Source organism: Jatropha curcas, chromosome 1, assembly GCF_041381405.1.
Source record: "Jatropha curcas cultivar XTBG-Jc1 chromosome 1, XTBG_Jcur_1.0, whole genome shotgun sequence".
In the NCBI taxonomy this organism is placed as follows: domain Eukaryota; kingdom Viridiplantae; phylum Streptophyta; class Magnoliopsida; order Malpighiales; family Euphorbiaceae; genus Jatropha; species Jatropha curcas.
In genome coordinates, this window is record NC_143151.1 from 1,075,749 (window position 1) to 1,090,151 (window position 14,403).

General features: G+C 31.7%; 2 protein-coding genes across 3 annotated transcripts; both read right to left on the reverse strand.

Moving 5' to 3' along the window:
* Positions 1-98: 98 nt before the first annotated feature.
* Positions 99-7,890, reverse strand: LOC105629276 (Pentatricopeptide repeat (PPR) superfamily protein). 2 transcript variants are annotated; one of them, XM_012210836.4, is made up of 12 exons: positions 7,521-7,883; positions 6,596-6,719; positions 6,078-6,291; positions 5,870-5,972; positions 5,714-5,778; positions 4,451-4,567; positions 4,259-4,357; positions 3,102-3,255; positions 2,477-2,586; positions 2,096-2,245; positions 732-827; positions 99-436 (listed from the first exon to the last, which is right to left on the reverse strand). In XM_012210836.4, the coding sequence occupies exons 1-12, from the start codon at positions 7,552-7,554 to the stop codon at positions 323-325; spliced, it is 1,380 nt and encodes a 459-aa protein (XP_012066226.1). In that variant the 5' UTR covers positions 7,555-7,883; the 3' UTR covers positions 99-322. The 2 variants fall into 2 exon arrangements, 1 of the variants encoding a protein (XP_012066226.1); XR_005177002.2 differs by lacking the exon at positions 99-436 and adding an exon at positions 920-1,189 and having other exon boundaries at positions 7,521-7,890.
* Positions 7,891-8,526: 636 nt separating this feature from the next.
* LOC105629275 (putative xyloglucan endotransglucosylase/hydrolase protein 23) lies at positions 8,527-10,532 on the reverse strand. Its single transcript, XM_012210835.4, has 3 exons — positions 10,170-10,532; positions 9,701-9,894; positions 8,527-9,000 (listed from the first exon to the last, which is right to left on the reverse strand). Exons 1-3 carry the CDS (start codon positions 10,422-10,424, stop codon positions 8,610-8,612), a joined length of 840 nt encoding a protein of 279 aa, XP_012066225.1. The 5' UTR covers positions 10,425-10,532; the 3' UTR covers positions 8,527-8,609.
* Between the last annotated feature and the right edge of the window lie 3,871 nt (positions 10,533-14,403).

A 14,403-nucleotide genomic window follows, 5' to 3' on the forward strand; every position in this document is an offset into this window, starting at 1 on the left:
ATTCAACAATTAGTGCAATGTTTTGGTAAGCCATAATGAAACTTAATGCAATGTAATTAAAGGCATTTTTCGTAGAAAAAAAGAGTCAAAACTACTGATTCATCGTAAAAACGCAAGTATTCAAATGTATAAAATGTTCATACACTTTTGCTCTTTACTCGCATCCTACAAATTTGTTTGTACAAAACAAAAACAAAAAGCCTAAACTGAATAAAGCGCAGCTCGGTAAAACAAAAGTAATAAGAGAAGGAAAATAAAAGGCTAAGCAAGCCTAAACTTTATTCTGTAACTTCCATCATTAATATTGGTTACCACAGCAAGATTACAATGGCTTTGAGTCCCTAAGTCCGTCACCATGACTTCTGAATTTCTTACGGCGAGACCGGGGAAACAATAGTTGATGAATCTGCTTTTCAGCAGCAGCTTCACAGGTTGCCTGCAAATCAGGAGCACAATAACATTCAAACATGTGCAATAAATTTTCATTTTCACAAAAAGAAAAAAGAGCAATAAGTTTTTGGTTCACAGGTGAAACGAATTTAGATATTTCTAAGGCATGCTATTGAATAAAGGGTATGAAAACAACTCCAGCAGGGTGCCATAAGTGAGGAAGTCAGGTGGCATAGTCTGCTCCATTCAGTTGCTAACTAATCGCGCATAGTCTGCTCCATATTTCCTGGATTTTGAATTATGCTTTAATTCAGTATTTAAACTTCACATTGATTACTCACCCGGACTTTAAAGGGAAAACGATGAGTTCGTACTTCCACCCCAGAGAAAATTCTAACATCTATACCAAGGCTATCGACCCCAATCAAATCAGCTCCCTGCATTAATTCAGATGCAGCTAATATATCATGAAAAGTAGATATTGGTATGCTTCTATACATGTGTGCATATGTGCAGAAGGTTCTCATACATGACATAGAAGTATCTAGAACAAAGGTACATGGATATTGAAAATGAGCCTCCGAATATAAAGAATAGGCAATCAGTTTATTCCCACACACTTGGCTAGCTGGAGCAGTATGTTCCCTCATGTCATCCATAGCTTTACAAAGCATCAAACTTGTAAAATTATAAGCATGTTTCAACCGTAATCATTTGAAGCTTCTGCAGGCTGGAAGCTCACTTCATGGAGTAATGAAAAATATGAATATGCATTGCAAAATCAGAGTTTTCAAGGAGCCTGTCAAATGTATAATTTGTGAACTATGTCAGCAGGGACATGGTCATTTACACCAATGAAAACTTATCATTATTCTTTATTCTAGTAAAAAAAAAAAAAAAAATTCTTAATTTGGTCATTGAACTTTAATTTTAATTTTATGAGGTAATAATTCAATTTCCAGCACTCGGGCATGTGGAATATTGATCTGAATGACTTCTATGGCTTTTTTAATCTGAATCAATAGTTTTGGGTTCCACAAGCCACAAACTACTGTTTTCTAGGTTAGTGGTGGTGTCTAGTTTCTAGGTTATAATCTGATTAGGAGAAAGAAAATCATGTGCTGGATGGCTAGTGCAGAACAAAAATGTTCAGTGAGATTATAGCCACAATAATTGTTCAAGCGGCACTCTGGTCCTTGAATGCAGAAATTGAAACTTAAATTTTAATTAATGGATTGTAAGAAAACTGATATTTTGTGACCACAATAGAAAACAATGATAATTTTAGTGAGCATTGGTGTGAATTAACCAAGATATACACCAGTTATCACAATATACATGTATTGGGCATGATGATTAATCTGAATAATAAAAGTAGCCACCATGTTTTTAATATTACCTTGAAGAAATCATGACTTAAGAAAGATTAAGTTGTCCCTAATGCAACTAAGACAAGTATGGTGCATAAGAACATATCACTTCAAATATATTTAAATTGCCAACAGTATCTTCCTCATTTAGTAAGACTGACATCTGGGGTGGGGGGTTAATGGTTCAATTTTATCAAGAATCAACAAAAAAGAAAAAGAGAAAAAAATTGTACGACACTCGTATATGCTACCCTAGTGTTTTCCATCAAACTTCTATTTAAGTTAAAAATTCAAAAATAAAAATGTAATGGGTAGCATTTTAAAACAATTATCACCTCAGCATGAAGACCTTTTTTCTTGCAAAGAGCTTTAAGAGCAGCATTGCACCAGATTCCCTTCTCACTGAAGTGTTCTAGAATTGCTGAAGTAGAGTGTAAAAGGAAATCAGGCTCAGCATCTTGAAAATCTTGCAAAGCAATTGTATACTGCCATATTCAAACAAATGCAGAATTATACACGAGCAAAGTTGAATTTAACATAAGGGGAAAATGAGAAACAGGCTAAACAACCAGCTAGGTCATGAACAAAAATAATCATATTCCTCTTTTCAGCCAACTGTTTATCTCAATTTTACAACCCCCGGCCACAAACAAAGGAAGAATTTCATGTCAATCATAATACATGTGCTACAAATATAATTGAAAATATGTACATGCCTGAATTCCATACACAGAGAACAGCTCTATCCTCATGATGTCCAACCGGTAAAAGGTTGAGTTTGTACTGCTTCCTTCACTTTTTGAGCTAAAGCTCAAAACTTCTTCATCTAAACCGGTTTAAAAAAAAAAAAAAAAAAAAAAAAAAAAAAAAAAAAAAAAAAAAAAAAAAAAAAATTCAACAATTCCATAAGACATGAAAAGCATGTTATAAAATAAGAACTATGCATCAAGGAACTGACTAGTGAAAAGTTCTTAATTAATGCTGAAACTTATATTAAATACAGGACTATCACTAACTACATCCAAATATCGCGCACAGCTATCATACTTTGTGTGGAAAAAGTTCAATTAGAACAGTACTAGACACAGCTGGTTTGACAGCACACCACACCTCTACATGGATGCTTATGAATTCATTATGATCACAGATTCAAAGACATCCAAAGAAACTTATACAATTAGAAAATCCTCAATAAAGTTAGCAGAGGTTGAGATTCACAATCAATATATGCAATTTCCCAATTCCTTGGAGGTATCAACCAGATTTCACTATCGCATGGTCCCATTATCATGACTCAATTTAAGCTATGTTCATTATGGTTAGTAATATACCGTACAATACCTTTCCAGTCTGAATCATACTCGTCACTATCTTCATTGTGAAATAGCCTTCGTAAGTATGATTCTTCATCTGCAAAAGCAGGTCTTAGGCACCCCACAATAGAAACACCGTTTGATGGATGGTCCATTTCTCTATCATATTCCATATCAGTTGCCTATAAGAAAGATAAAAAACTTTAACACATCAAAGGAGTTCGAAAGAAAAGAAATTTCAAGCTCATCCAATCAGAGAAATAATCCATAATGATTGAGCAGCACAGTTGAAACAAAGCAAAGCAAGGGCATTTCACATGCAAGAAGCTATTTTGTTGTTCATGTAATCATGAGATGTCTGGTTCATGGGTTCCTTCTATGTTAGACATTGAACGTTTAGTCGAAAATAAAATAACTAAAGATTAGGTAGAAATATATCGGAAATTTTACTTTTTTACAAGCCCGGCATTTTAAGAGAACAAAGAGGATCTTGTTCAATTAATCTAGAATGGCTATTAACAAAGTAAATTTTTTACTATTTCCACAGAATATCTCCTTTCTTACATATGCATTTATGGATCCCATTAATTTTAACAAAAGGTACTAAAGATTTAACTGCAAATAGTGTATTTGTGTAAATTTCAATTCCAAATTATGCAATTAAACACAAAATGAAAAGAGAACTTAATGATTTGTGTGGTTGCCAAGTTCAAAATATCAAACTATTAAATTAAAATTTTCAAACAAAACAAAATAAAACTATGAAGCCACTAAATTTCCTATCCAAATCCATATTCGTTTATTATCATTTTTAAATCCAAGCCCTTCACCATCTTCATCTTCTAATATAACTATATCCCCTCTAAATTGACTTTTCCACTTGTTTTTTTGGTTATGAGAATTGTTGAACACGAGAATCAACTCAAATCGTAAGATTCGAACTCATGAATAGTAAGATTCATGCTCAATTCCGATTCACCCATAAGATTTGAATCGTTCAACATGAAAATTAAATTGAACTATATAACTTCAATCGTGAATCATAACATGCTGATCACACTATCAACTACATCCATTATCGTTGTGATTCATCTTGGTTTACGCATCCGATAAACAGCTAAAAACAATGAAACATTCCCAAGACAGTTATAAATAATAGTCAACAAGGAACCAAGATGTGATTACCTTTGCCAGGCACTTGGCAAAATAAATAGGATGAACCCAACTGGAAGTATCTGGCATCCCCCAATCAACTGGAACATCAAACACTTCAGGCTCCATTACCTATTTTGAAGTTCGTGTAAAATGAGTGTGCAAAATTCTAAAAGAAATATACAAAATATAGTCCAGAAGTGAAGAGAAGTGATCACCACAAACCTCAAAATAGTCATCATCATATGTGCTATCATCATTGCTGCCAATGTCAAAAACATTATACTCATTGGCTATCCTTTTGTTCTCATACATTGGAATATTGATCCCAATCAAAGCATTCTGAAGGTAATGCAGCGATAATTAGAAAAGTTACTTGTGTTCATGCAACTCAAGCTTTGGGGGGGGGGGGGGGGGGGGGGGGGGGAGTTTGGGGAAATCAATATCTCAAAACATATAGATGTTGGTCAATGTAAAGTCAAAATCATAAATGCCAAATACAATTGAGATACACAACAGCCCAGGCATATGTATAACACTAAAATTCAGAATAAATGGATATCCTTTGGTTTCCCAAATAGACAGTAATACAAGGTAAAAGCAGCAATCTCCACACAGCTTCTCTGGCCATTTTAGTGGCCTTATTTTTTTTTTTTTTTTGGGGCCATAACAAAATCAGCATTATCTAATAATCTGCTTCATGCCTCAGGTGTCATTATTAGGATATGTTATTATTGGGTATTAGGATCTGTTTATCTTCCTAACCACATAGTCACCTGCTTCACGCGTCAGGTGTCTAGGTATGCAATGATTTTATTCACTATCCCGTGCAAATAAAGTATTATAATTATAATTAAACATACACCAATACATTAGAGAGTTTTTTATTGGTTACCTTTAAATTAAAATTTAATGTCACAATTAGGATGTCACTTTGGAACCAAAAAACAGTTATGACACTGGTATTTCAATTGAAGCCTATGCATAAACATTAAGAGTATATGTTCTTGGCTATCTCTTGCAGAAATTCTGGGGCGAAATCCACAAGCAAGGAATATTCTTCAATAACCTTTGCAGGGTAACTCAACAAACAATGAACGGCAAATTGATGAAATAACAGTGTCCATTCAACCCGGAGAAAATCTTTGATGCGACATCTTTTCATTAACAAGGTAAATAGAACTTAGAAGAAAATATTTTGAATTTGCAGAACAACCCATAAAAGTTAGAAATATATATGGAGAAAACACAAGCAAGAGGTACCTGGAAATGGGAAAAATATACTACCAACAAAGACTGGTAATTAACTTTCACTAAAGTTTCTATGTTTGAAAAGGAACTTGAGGAACCATTCAGCTTGCTCGGATTCTAAGGTTTTGGGTTTAAAATTCTCACAAAACATGCAATGCTCTGCAAATTGTACAGCCACAACTAAAATGCAATGATTTCAGAAAGGGATAAACATTTCAAAACCAAGTATGTCCTCACCACAGGATTACTAGCTCCAGGATCTTGTAAGATGTTCTTATCATCAAAAATTTCAAAAAATATATCTGAAAAGAAAAAGGGGAAAAAACAATCAGGTCAAAATGAAGTTAATATCACCGCATATCATCCTATATGAATATTGTGGCTAGAACAGACCTCCATAATCATCAACAACATACTGAAACTCTGCCCACGAATTTTGTTCGTGTGGTTCACAGTGTACTGTCCCAGGAAAGACCAGCAGAGCATTGTTGTTAGCCTAAGGCAAAATGAAATGTATGATTATGCATTTGTTAACATATGGCTTGCTGATAAATTTGGCAATTTAAATTTATCACCAGCATGAAATTATCCAAGCACACACCTCGACAGTTGTCCTTGCTATTTCAGCAGAGGTGAGCTGGATGTCCCGAATCCTTTTGCTTTCTTTGATTTCCTCAAGGGGGTGATAACTTTGATGACTTGCATACCTAAATGAATCCGGAACTGAATCAGGGTAATCTGCAGCAACAGAAACCTTCCAAAGGCAATGATCACGTCCAACAGATGACCAAGATCCAAAAAATGGATTTCTGTATCTGCAATTTAACATATGAAAAAATTCTTCATTAAAACGAACTGACAGATTGGAAGACCTTCGCAACAAGCCAGCCTTCTAAAATGCAAATGACGGGGGAACACAGATATTGAAAATGTATACAACAATAACAACTAAGCCTTAATCGTAAACTAGTTGGAGTTAGCTATTTGAATCCTTTGTTTCCATTCCGAGATATTGAAATGCATACGTCCTAAAATTTGCGAATATCTTAAAATCTTTAAAGCACCAGGGTTTTAAGAAAAAGGTAATTGAATCGATACAAATATGAAAGCAAAATATGCCTTATACTGGAACAATCAGAACATTTGCGATTGTCAATAGGAGACTTGATCCAGGTGCTTGTGACTGCATATGATGTTGAACACGAGAAACCATCTGGAGGACATAATTGACAATTGGAACAACCTGAAAACATGTTATAAAAAAATGTTACAGGAGAAGCCATTGAAATTATGTATATAAAAGGTGGAACAGGAGAAGAGGCAGAGAAGAGATAGTGGAATCAGCAGACCAAGCTAAGTTCCAAACTTAAGCAGTCCACATTAATGTATTAAACGGCCATTTCACCAAGTCACAGAAAATTCCCCACCTTGCTTCGTTCATCTATATCCAAGTTAAACTTAAAACCAAAATCAGATACACTTCTTGTTCATTTCTTCAGCAGTTCAGCGTAAAGAAATCACTAATCACGCAAGTTAGGGAGGAAAACAACTATTTTGCATGTGGGTTTTTCATCAATAATTAAAGTACAGCAATCCGAATCCAAAGTAGAGCCCTTTTCAGCTAACATTGAGGACACTTCACAAATTCACTCAATGATCGCCATTTCACTTCATTGCTCCAAGAAATTTGATTACATTACCAAAGAATTATGTTCGAGTAGAATCCACACATCGATCATAACGATACACTGGAATTACTCTAACCAGTTCCAATAATTTCAAAGTACAGCCTTCCTCAACAAACAGTACTGAAACTAAGCAAAATATGAAAATGGGTATCCTCTAAAACATGTAAAAAAATTTGGGTATTTGCAAATGTTCAAAAAAGAATTAGCATGCATCATAAGAAATTTCAAAAAAAAAAAAAAAAAAAAAAAATATATATATATATATATATATATATACAAAAAAAAAAAAAGAAGAGGAGGAAGAAGAAGAAACAAAAATGAAAAGATGGCAGCTTTTAAGTTTTAAAGGATATTACCGAGGGAAAGTGGAGAAGCAGCTGCGATCACCATGAGATAGATATGGCCTCTATAGTTTCTACGAGTATGCGTACGAAAGAGAGGAGTAGAGAATAAAAAAAAGAGAAAAGGGTCAAGATCAGATGCGGAGAATATGACTGTTTGATGCTGATGCTGTGTTGTGTTCTTCGTTTGTTTGTGTGTGAGGTTTCAGCGTGATTGGCCCATGAAAATCTGTGTCAGAGTCGCTCGCGTACCAGAAATTGTTTCATTAAGGTTTCAGAAATTTCTCATTTTTTGGAACCACTAATTATAATGGGGGATTATTTTCCTTTTTCTTCGATTTCCTTTTCTTATTTTGGCAACCCCAAACTTGAAAAGAAATCTAATTCATTTCATTTTTAGGTTTACAATCTTAGATTTAATTTTAATTCATTTTCTTTCTAGATTTTTGAAAGTCCATTGAACTCTGACCAGGTTCAGTTTAAATATTGAAAGATTAAATATTAAAAGATTCATATAATATCCGAACACATATTAATATTGAAAGCTCGAGTATTGCAGGTCCGTATAAAAAGTGATAAAAAGTGATTGTGACAATTTTTGTATCTGAACTCATTTTACAATATTGGATCAAATTGAATATTTATATACTTTTATAGAGGAAAATTAATATATGAAATTCAGTAATTCAAATGATAAGGAGATCCCATATATAAACAACTAGCTTAATGAATGGAAAAATTAAAATTTTACTTTTTGAACTAAAAATAAAAAATAAAAAATAATTTTAAAGATAAATAAAAGTAGATTGAATTATTTTCAATCTCAACAGCTGGTATGGTACAATTTTTAAATAAGAAGTCTATGGATGAGTTTTTTTCTTCTTTGAATTAATATTTAATCATATGTAATCACTTCATTAGCCTACTTAAGCTCTTCTAAGGTTTTATATTGGGGGGGAAAAAAAAGAAATTTTGGCATGAAGAATTACATTTTTGCTATATAAAAGACAATAAAAAAGAGTGAAACAAACACCAAAAAGACTCAAATTTTATGACAAAATACAAAGAGAAAGTATATAGTTTGAACACTTTCTATAATTTAATTCAAGCAAAGGAACATTCTTTAGGTAATCCTTGAGGGAAGCGTTTGGTATCAGTGCAATAGTTGTAAATCATGTAGTTCTTTTGCACCCATTTGATTCTTTCTTGGCCTGTGGTGTCCAAAGATTGTGTTAGCCATGAGTTCTTGGAGGAATTGGAGGAGGAGCAAGACGAGGAGCCAGAGGCCCAAATGCAGGCCTGTGCATTGAAATTTCTATATGAAGCAGTGAATGGGGCTTGTGTCCAATCTGTTTTTACAAGCCCACCCCTTGTGGCCCAATCATCAGCATTCCAGAGACTAGAATATATCCACATTGGTTGGCTTTTTGGAAACTGTATGCCATTTGATTCCAAGTTCTTGAACTCTCTAATAGGAGTCCCATCCACAGAGAAGCTGAGACAGAAAAAGAATATTTCGTTATAGTAATTGGTTGTATTCTGATTGATATTCCTATGTCTTATAAAAGATGTAGAAAGTGGGAGGTTTCGAATTTGAATTCTCTCCATTATCAAAGTTATTATCAATTTGGTAAAGGTTATTCAAGGCTACTCCTAAGGGTGTAAATGAGTCAAGCCGCTAGGTTCGATATTGGCTCGAAAATCAACAAGTTGAAAATTCTAGGCTTGAGCTCAATTTGAAACTCAATTTTCCATGAGTGATCTAAAATAATATTATATATATGTATATATAAAAGTTCGATAAGACTCGACGAATTTTCAAGCTGAACATTATTAAGCTCGAGCTCGATTTGAACCAAATTTTTTCGAACTCTTTTCGAATAAAGTTTAAACAGTTCGTGAGCCGTCTCTGCTCATTTATATTTTTAACTATTTTTACTGTATAAGCCACAATATTATTCTAGTCCATAAGAGGGATAGTCATAAACTTTAAAACAATGTCAGTGTATCCAAAACCGCAAGTGATACTAGTTAAAGAATTTAAAAACAGAAAACTATTTACCCTTTTTTTCCCCCTTTATTTAAAAAAGCTTTTTACGTTTTAGTTAATTTCATGGGAAAAAAAAAGAAAAAGAAAAAGCTATATTGGGTCCATATATCAACAACCAAAATTTAAAGTCTAGCTTTTTACTTACATAATGCTTTGAGGATTCCAAAGAACAGAGTAGGTATGGAAGTCCTTTGTAGGGTCAAACCAGAGATAAAATTGCTGTTCTCTGTTACCCTTTCCTTGAGTGAACACATTTGTATGGAGAATATAAGGCTCTCCACTAAGATTTCCTAAGAATTCAAAGTCTATTTCATCATGAGCTGAGCCCACAGAAGATAGCTGCACCATCCAAAATTTGTTACAATTAATTAACTGCTAAACAAAATTTGCAAGCATTATACACTGCTTAATGCAAATGAAAATGAAAATCATTTTTTTTTATATATAATTAGGAGACGTAATCTCTCGAGAGCTTATAGGTTTAAGGGGGTTGATGTCGTTTGCTCTGATGGAATTTAAACCTTGACCTCTCATTCCTTTTAAAGATTTCTGATATATACCGAAAAAAGAAATAAAAGGAAAAGAAAGAAAGAAAGAAAGAAAGAAAATCTCACATAGTAAGCAGTGACAGTTCCAGCAGAATTTCCAGGCACTAGCTTTAGCTGCATGTCAATTTTCCCAAACAAGTATTGTTTTTTTGATTTAAACCCAGAACCAGAGGTTTTGTCAAGAGAAAGAGTAAGGAGTTGGCCATTATTAAGGATTTTTGCTCTCCCATCTCCCCAAGTTATGTCGAAGTTTTGGTTGAAGTCATTTGCAGCTGAAGCTGCCACCATTAAAAAACTTACTGCAAGAAAACCCACCACCATAATTTTTCTATTAATCAAGAAAAGCTTTTACTTTGGTTGAAGGGGAAATGGACACTTTATGAATGAGAGGAAGAGAGTGTTTCTGACTTGTGAGTTATTTGCATGGAAATGGTTGAGGTATTTATATAGTGATAGTACAGAGAGAAAGAGAGAAAGAAATAAGATATTTTAATCTTTGGTAGCTAAATATTTTCTTGAATGGAAATGATTGAATTTATGACGAATTATATTAAATTATGAGAAATAAAAGTTTATTAGATGGGCTCGATTCAGTTCAATTAAAAAACCATGGTTTGATCACTACTAGGTTTGATTTTAGTATTTATATAACCAAACCCATTAACTGTTAGAGTGAAAATTCAATAAAACGACGTAAAAATTAAATTTTAGACTCTTTTTTCTCTGATTATTTATTTATGAGAAGCTAAATAAATAAGAATAATATTACGAAATATATAATTACGATTTTTTTTTTTTCTTTTTAATCATTCTTGTAAAAATAGTAGAGATTTAATCGGGTCCAAGTAATGAGAATACTCAAATTCAAATTTATAACTCCCCGCACAATTTTTTTAAAAAAAATGAAGAAACCAACAAATTACAACTGATTGAATTGTTATTTGGATAATTATAATTTTATGGAGATACATAGATAAGGTGATGTTATAATAATTTGAAAGATATTTTAACTATATTTATTTAGTAAATTGTAAAAAAAAAAAAAAAAAAAAAGTAATGTAATATAACGGGATTAAAGTAGGGTATGTAAAACCACTGGAAGAATCGAAACAAAGCCGAATTAATCCACTTCGATTCAGTTCGATCAACTATTCAAGAGAGGTTTAGTTTATCAGGTTAATCAGTTTGAATCAAATTTATTATTTAGTTCGAGTCAATTTATAGAAATTCGTCAATTGGACTTAAAACTGAACCGACATGGTAAAAACTGACCAAAGCGACTGGTTCAATTCAGTTCCAATATCAATATCCAAAACCTTCAGTTTGTATTTTTGGCTTTGGTTTGATTTGATTTGAATCGAACCAACCATTTGCTCATCCTAGATTAGAGGCATTTTAATGTAAATAGGTTTGAATTTTGTTCTTGGAGGAGTTTAGTTTATGATTCAAAATGATCAAACCAATACTAAAATAAAAAAAAAAGATGGTTCGAGTTTGGTAGGAACATAATAGATCGAACCATTATAGTCTTGAAATTTGTAATACAAATGTGGAGCCATAAAGATTTGGACAAGTTAAATTAATAAGATGGGTAGAGTTGTTGGGAAACTATGCAAGAATCCTAGAGAGAGAGAGTGTTTTAGGTTGACTTGTTCATTGAGAAGGGACCTGACAGCAATAATGGAGATTGGTTTTAGGTCTTGTTTGGCCAATTGTTTGGATTCTTACTAAGTTTTAGTGATAAAACTTCAATACACAGCTGTCTTATGGTTGTTTCCCAATCTTATGTGAATTATACATATTGCTTGCCACTTGTTCAACAGAAAAAAAGGTAATGAGTTCAGACTGATAAGTGTTAAAATGATTTAAAAACAAAAAAGGAAATTGCATTTTATTTGTTGATGACGAGATATCTAGACCTGTGTCCGTTCTTACTGTCCATGGTAAACCCTATTATAGACCTGAACGAGTTTACGTCATAAAAGATTGTCCATGGTAAACCCTATTATAAACCTGAACGAGTTTACGTCATAAAAGATTGAACCAGTTACCTAATTTATAATAATTTACCCCGTAAAAATTTTTTGCCACTGAGCTACCCATTCAGATTATATAACATTTTATTAATTTATAGGAAAGGTTACAGTTTATTTAATTGGTTGCTTTACATGTTATTGATCATGATTTACTCTTAAAAAAAAAGAGACCAATGAGAAGTTTTTTTCATTTATAAATTGTTTAGTCTTAAAAGTATATTTTTCATTGAATTAGAAAAATAAACTTAATATGATGTATAAAAATTGAAAAAAGAATTGAAAGCATGACATCTTAAATTTAATAATACCAATATTTTTATACTAGCAATATACAATTAGAGAATCAAGAATTATCTGATTGATTTTCTTATGTCTTGTAAAAGATGTGAGGATTGTAAGTTGAGTTCGAATTCTTTTCAGCAATTTAGTGAATGTTATTTGAAAGGAGTAGCTCATGTGTTCTTCCGGTCCATTAAACCTCCTATAAATTAAAAAAAAAAATTAGAGATTTATTTTTCAATATCCATGAAAAATTAGAATTAGGGTTTCTGTAGAATTAAGGGTTCAATCAGTGAAAAAAACATTCATATAAATAGATAGTTATAAAACTCGAAATGAAAATAAACACATGATAGTTACATAATCAAATATAATAATTTCATTTCATGCTCTATTTGAATAGCGTAGACCAAAAGAAAGGAAATTTCATGAAGAAAAAAAAAAAAAAAAGGGAGAAACACAAGTCAAAAAGTAAAAAATTTATCCTTCTTATTTGGTGGAGGTGGGGAAGATTCCTTGAAGTAAAAAATTTCATGCTCTATTCAATTTTTTTAAAAAAGAAAAATTACAGTACAGTTATTTTAGAAAATACAACTAGTCAATTTTTATATTTTAGGAAATATACTAAAATTTATTTATAGTTTATTTCCATTAGATTATAAGGTCTTTCTGTCTAATTTTTGTATATTTTTCGTTAAGTGTTTTATGAAATGATGAGAATACTCCTTTCATCTCTTTTTATTTTTGATATATTTTACAAAATAAAGGATGGATTAGTTATATTTTTCAAACAATAAGGACCGTACTATAATTTTTCTGAATAAAATTTTAATACTTCTTCTTTGACTTTTGTGTTTTCTTATTTACTTAATGGAAGGACTTTATAGTCTGGCGAAATTAAACTATAAGAAAATTTTAGTCTATTTTCTAAAATATAAAGACTAGTTTTATTTCATAAAACACAGGAACTGCACTGTAATTTTTTCGTTTAGAAAGATAATAATAATAATAATAACATAAAGCAAAAAATGGGTGGGGAAAAATCCATGAGAGGGACTTGGTTATGCAAGCTGTCAAATGCAAAACAAGTAAACATTCTTTCTAGCCACTTGTTTTATTTTATAATGGATTTAATATTCACTTGTTATTTACTTTATTATGTTCTTATGTTTATTGGTTGATAAATATAAATAAATAAATAAATATATATAGCATGCAAGTAACAATGAATGAAAAGAATTACAATTAATTTATTTTAAGTTGAAGATTATAATATCATTTTAATTATAATGTTCCAAAACCTTAGTCCAACTTGAGTTAAGTGTTGCTTTCATGCAAAGCTGTTGCTTATCAATCAGCACTTTAGAAGATAAGATTCACCAAAAGAATAACATTTTTTAAAAATGTTATAAGAATATATAAGATAATAAGTTTAATATGATTCTTTCCTTCAACAGTTATGATTTTTTATTTGCTAATAATAATTAATAATAACTCAATCAGACATAGCCTGATTGATTTTCTACAAGTTTCTCACGTATTGTAGAAAATGTAAGGAGTTAGAGGTCTCGAGTTTGAATCATCTCTATTAATCCAAATGGAAGTAGCTCAGTGACAAAGAGCATGACAGACACAGTCACACTTAATTAGTTAGAAAGTCTTTTAAACTATCAACAATTAGATTTGGAAAAGCTGCTTCAAATACTCTAAATATTTAAAAGTTTAAATCAATTTTCACTACATTAAAATTTTATATAAAAAAAAAAAATATTAGGGATTCAATTTCTTAACTTTTGTGTGATCACAACCAACTACTTAATTTATAACTCATATATTTTTACATTAATTTTATGAATTCAAATAATATCATAACCAAATGATTCACAAGTTTAAATATTTGACACATAATGCTAATTAATCACTAATGCAAAGCATCTAGTCTTAAATGTTGAAGACCAATAATTGTACAACTCCTAACCATAATA

What these genes read in the sequence shown, in the direction of transcription:
- LOC105629275 (XM_012210835.4), bottom strand. Translation starts at nt 10,424, where the DNA reads ATGGTGGTGGGTTTTCTTGCAGTAAGTTTTTTAATGGTGGCAGCTTCA. An exon ending in GAACTGTCACTGCTTACTAT is followed by an intron (nt 9,895 to 10,169) that starts GTGAGATTTTCT and finishes TGGATGGTGCAG; the next exon opens with CTATCTTCTGTGGGCTCAGC. An exon ending in TGGAATCCTCAAAGCATTAT is followed by an intron (nt 9,001 to 9,700) that starts GTAAGTAAAAAG and finishes TTTCTGTCTCAG; the next exon opens with CTTCTCTGTGGATGGGACTC.
- LOC105629276 (XM_012210836.4), bottom strand. Translation starts at nt 7,554, where the DNA reads ATGGTGATCGCAGCTGCTTCTCCACTTTCCCTCG. An exon ending in TGCTTCTCCACTTTCCCTCG is followed by an intron (nt 6,720 to 7,520) that starts GTAATATCCTTT and finishes ACATGTTTTCAG; the next exon opens with GTTGTTCCAATTGTCAATTA. An exon ending in GTTTTCCCTTTAAAGTCCGG is followed by an intron (nt 437 to 731) that starts GTGAGTAATCAA and finishes CCTGATTTGCAG; the next exon opens with GCAACCTGTGAAGCTGCTGC.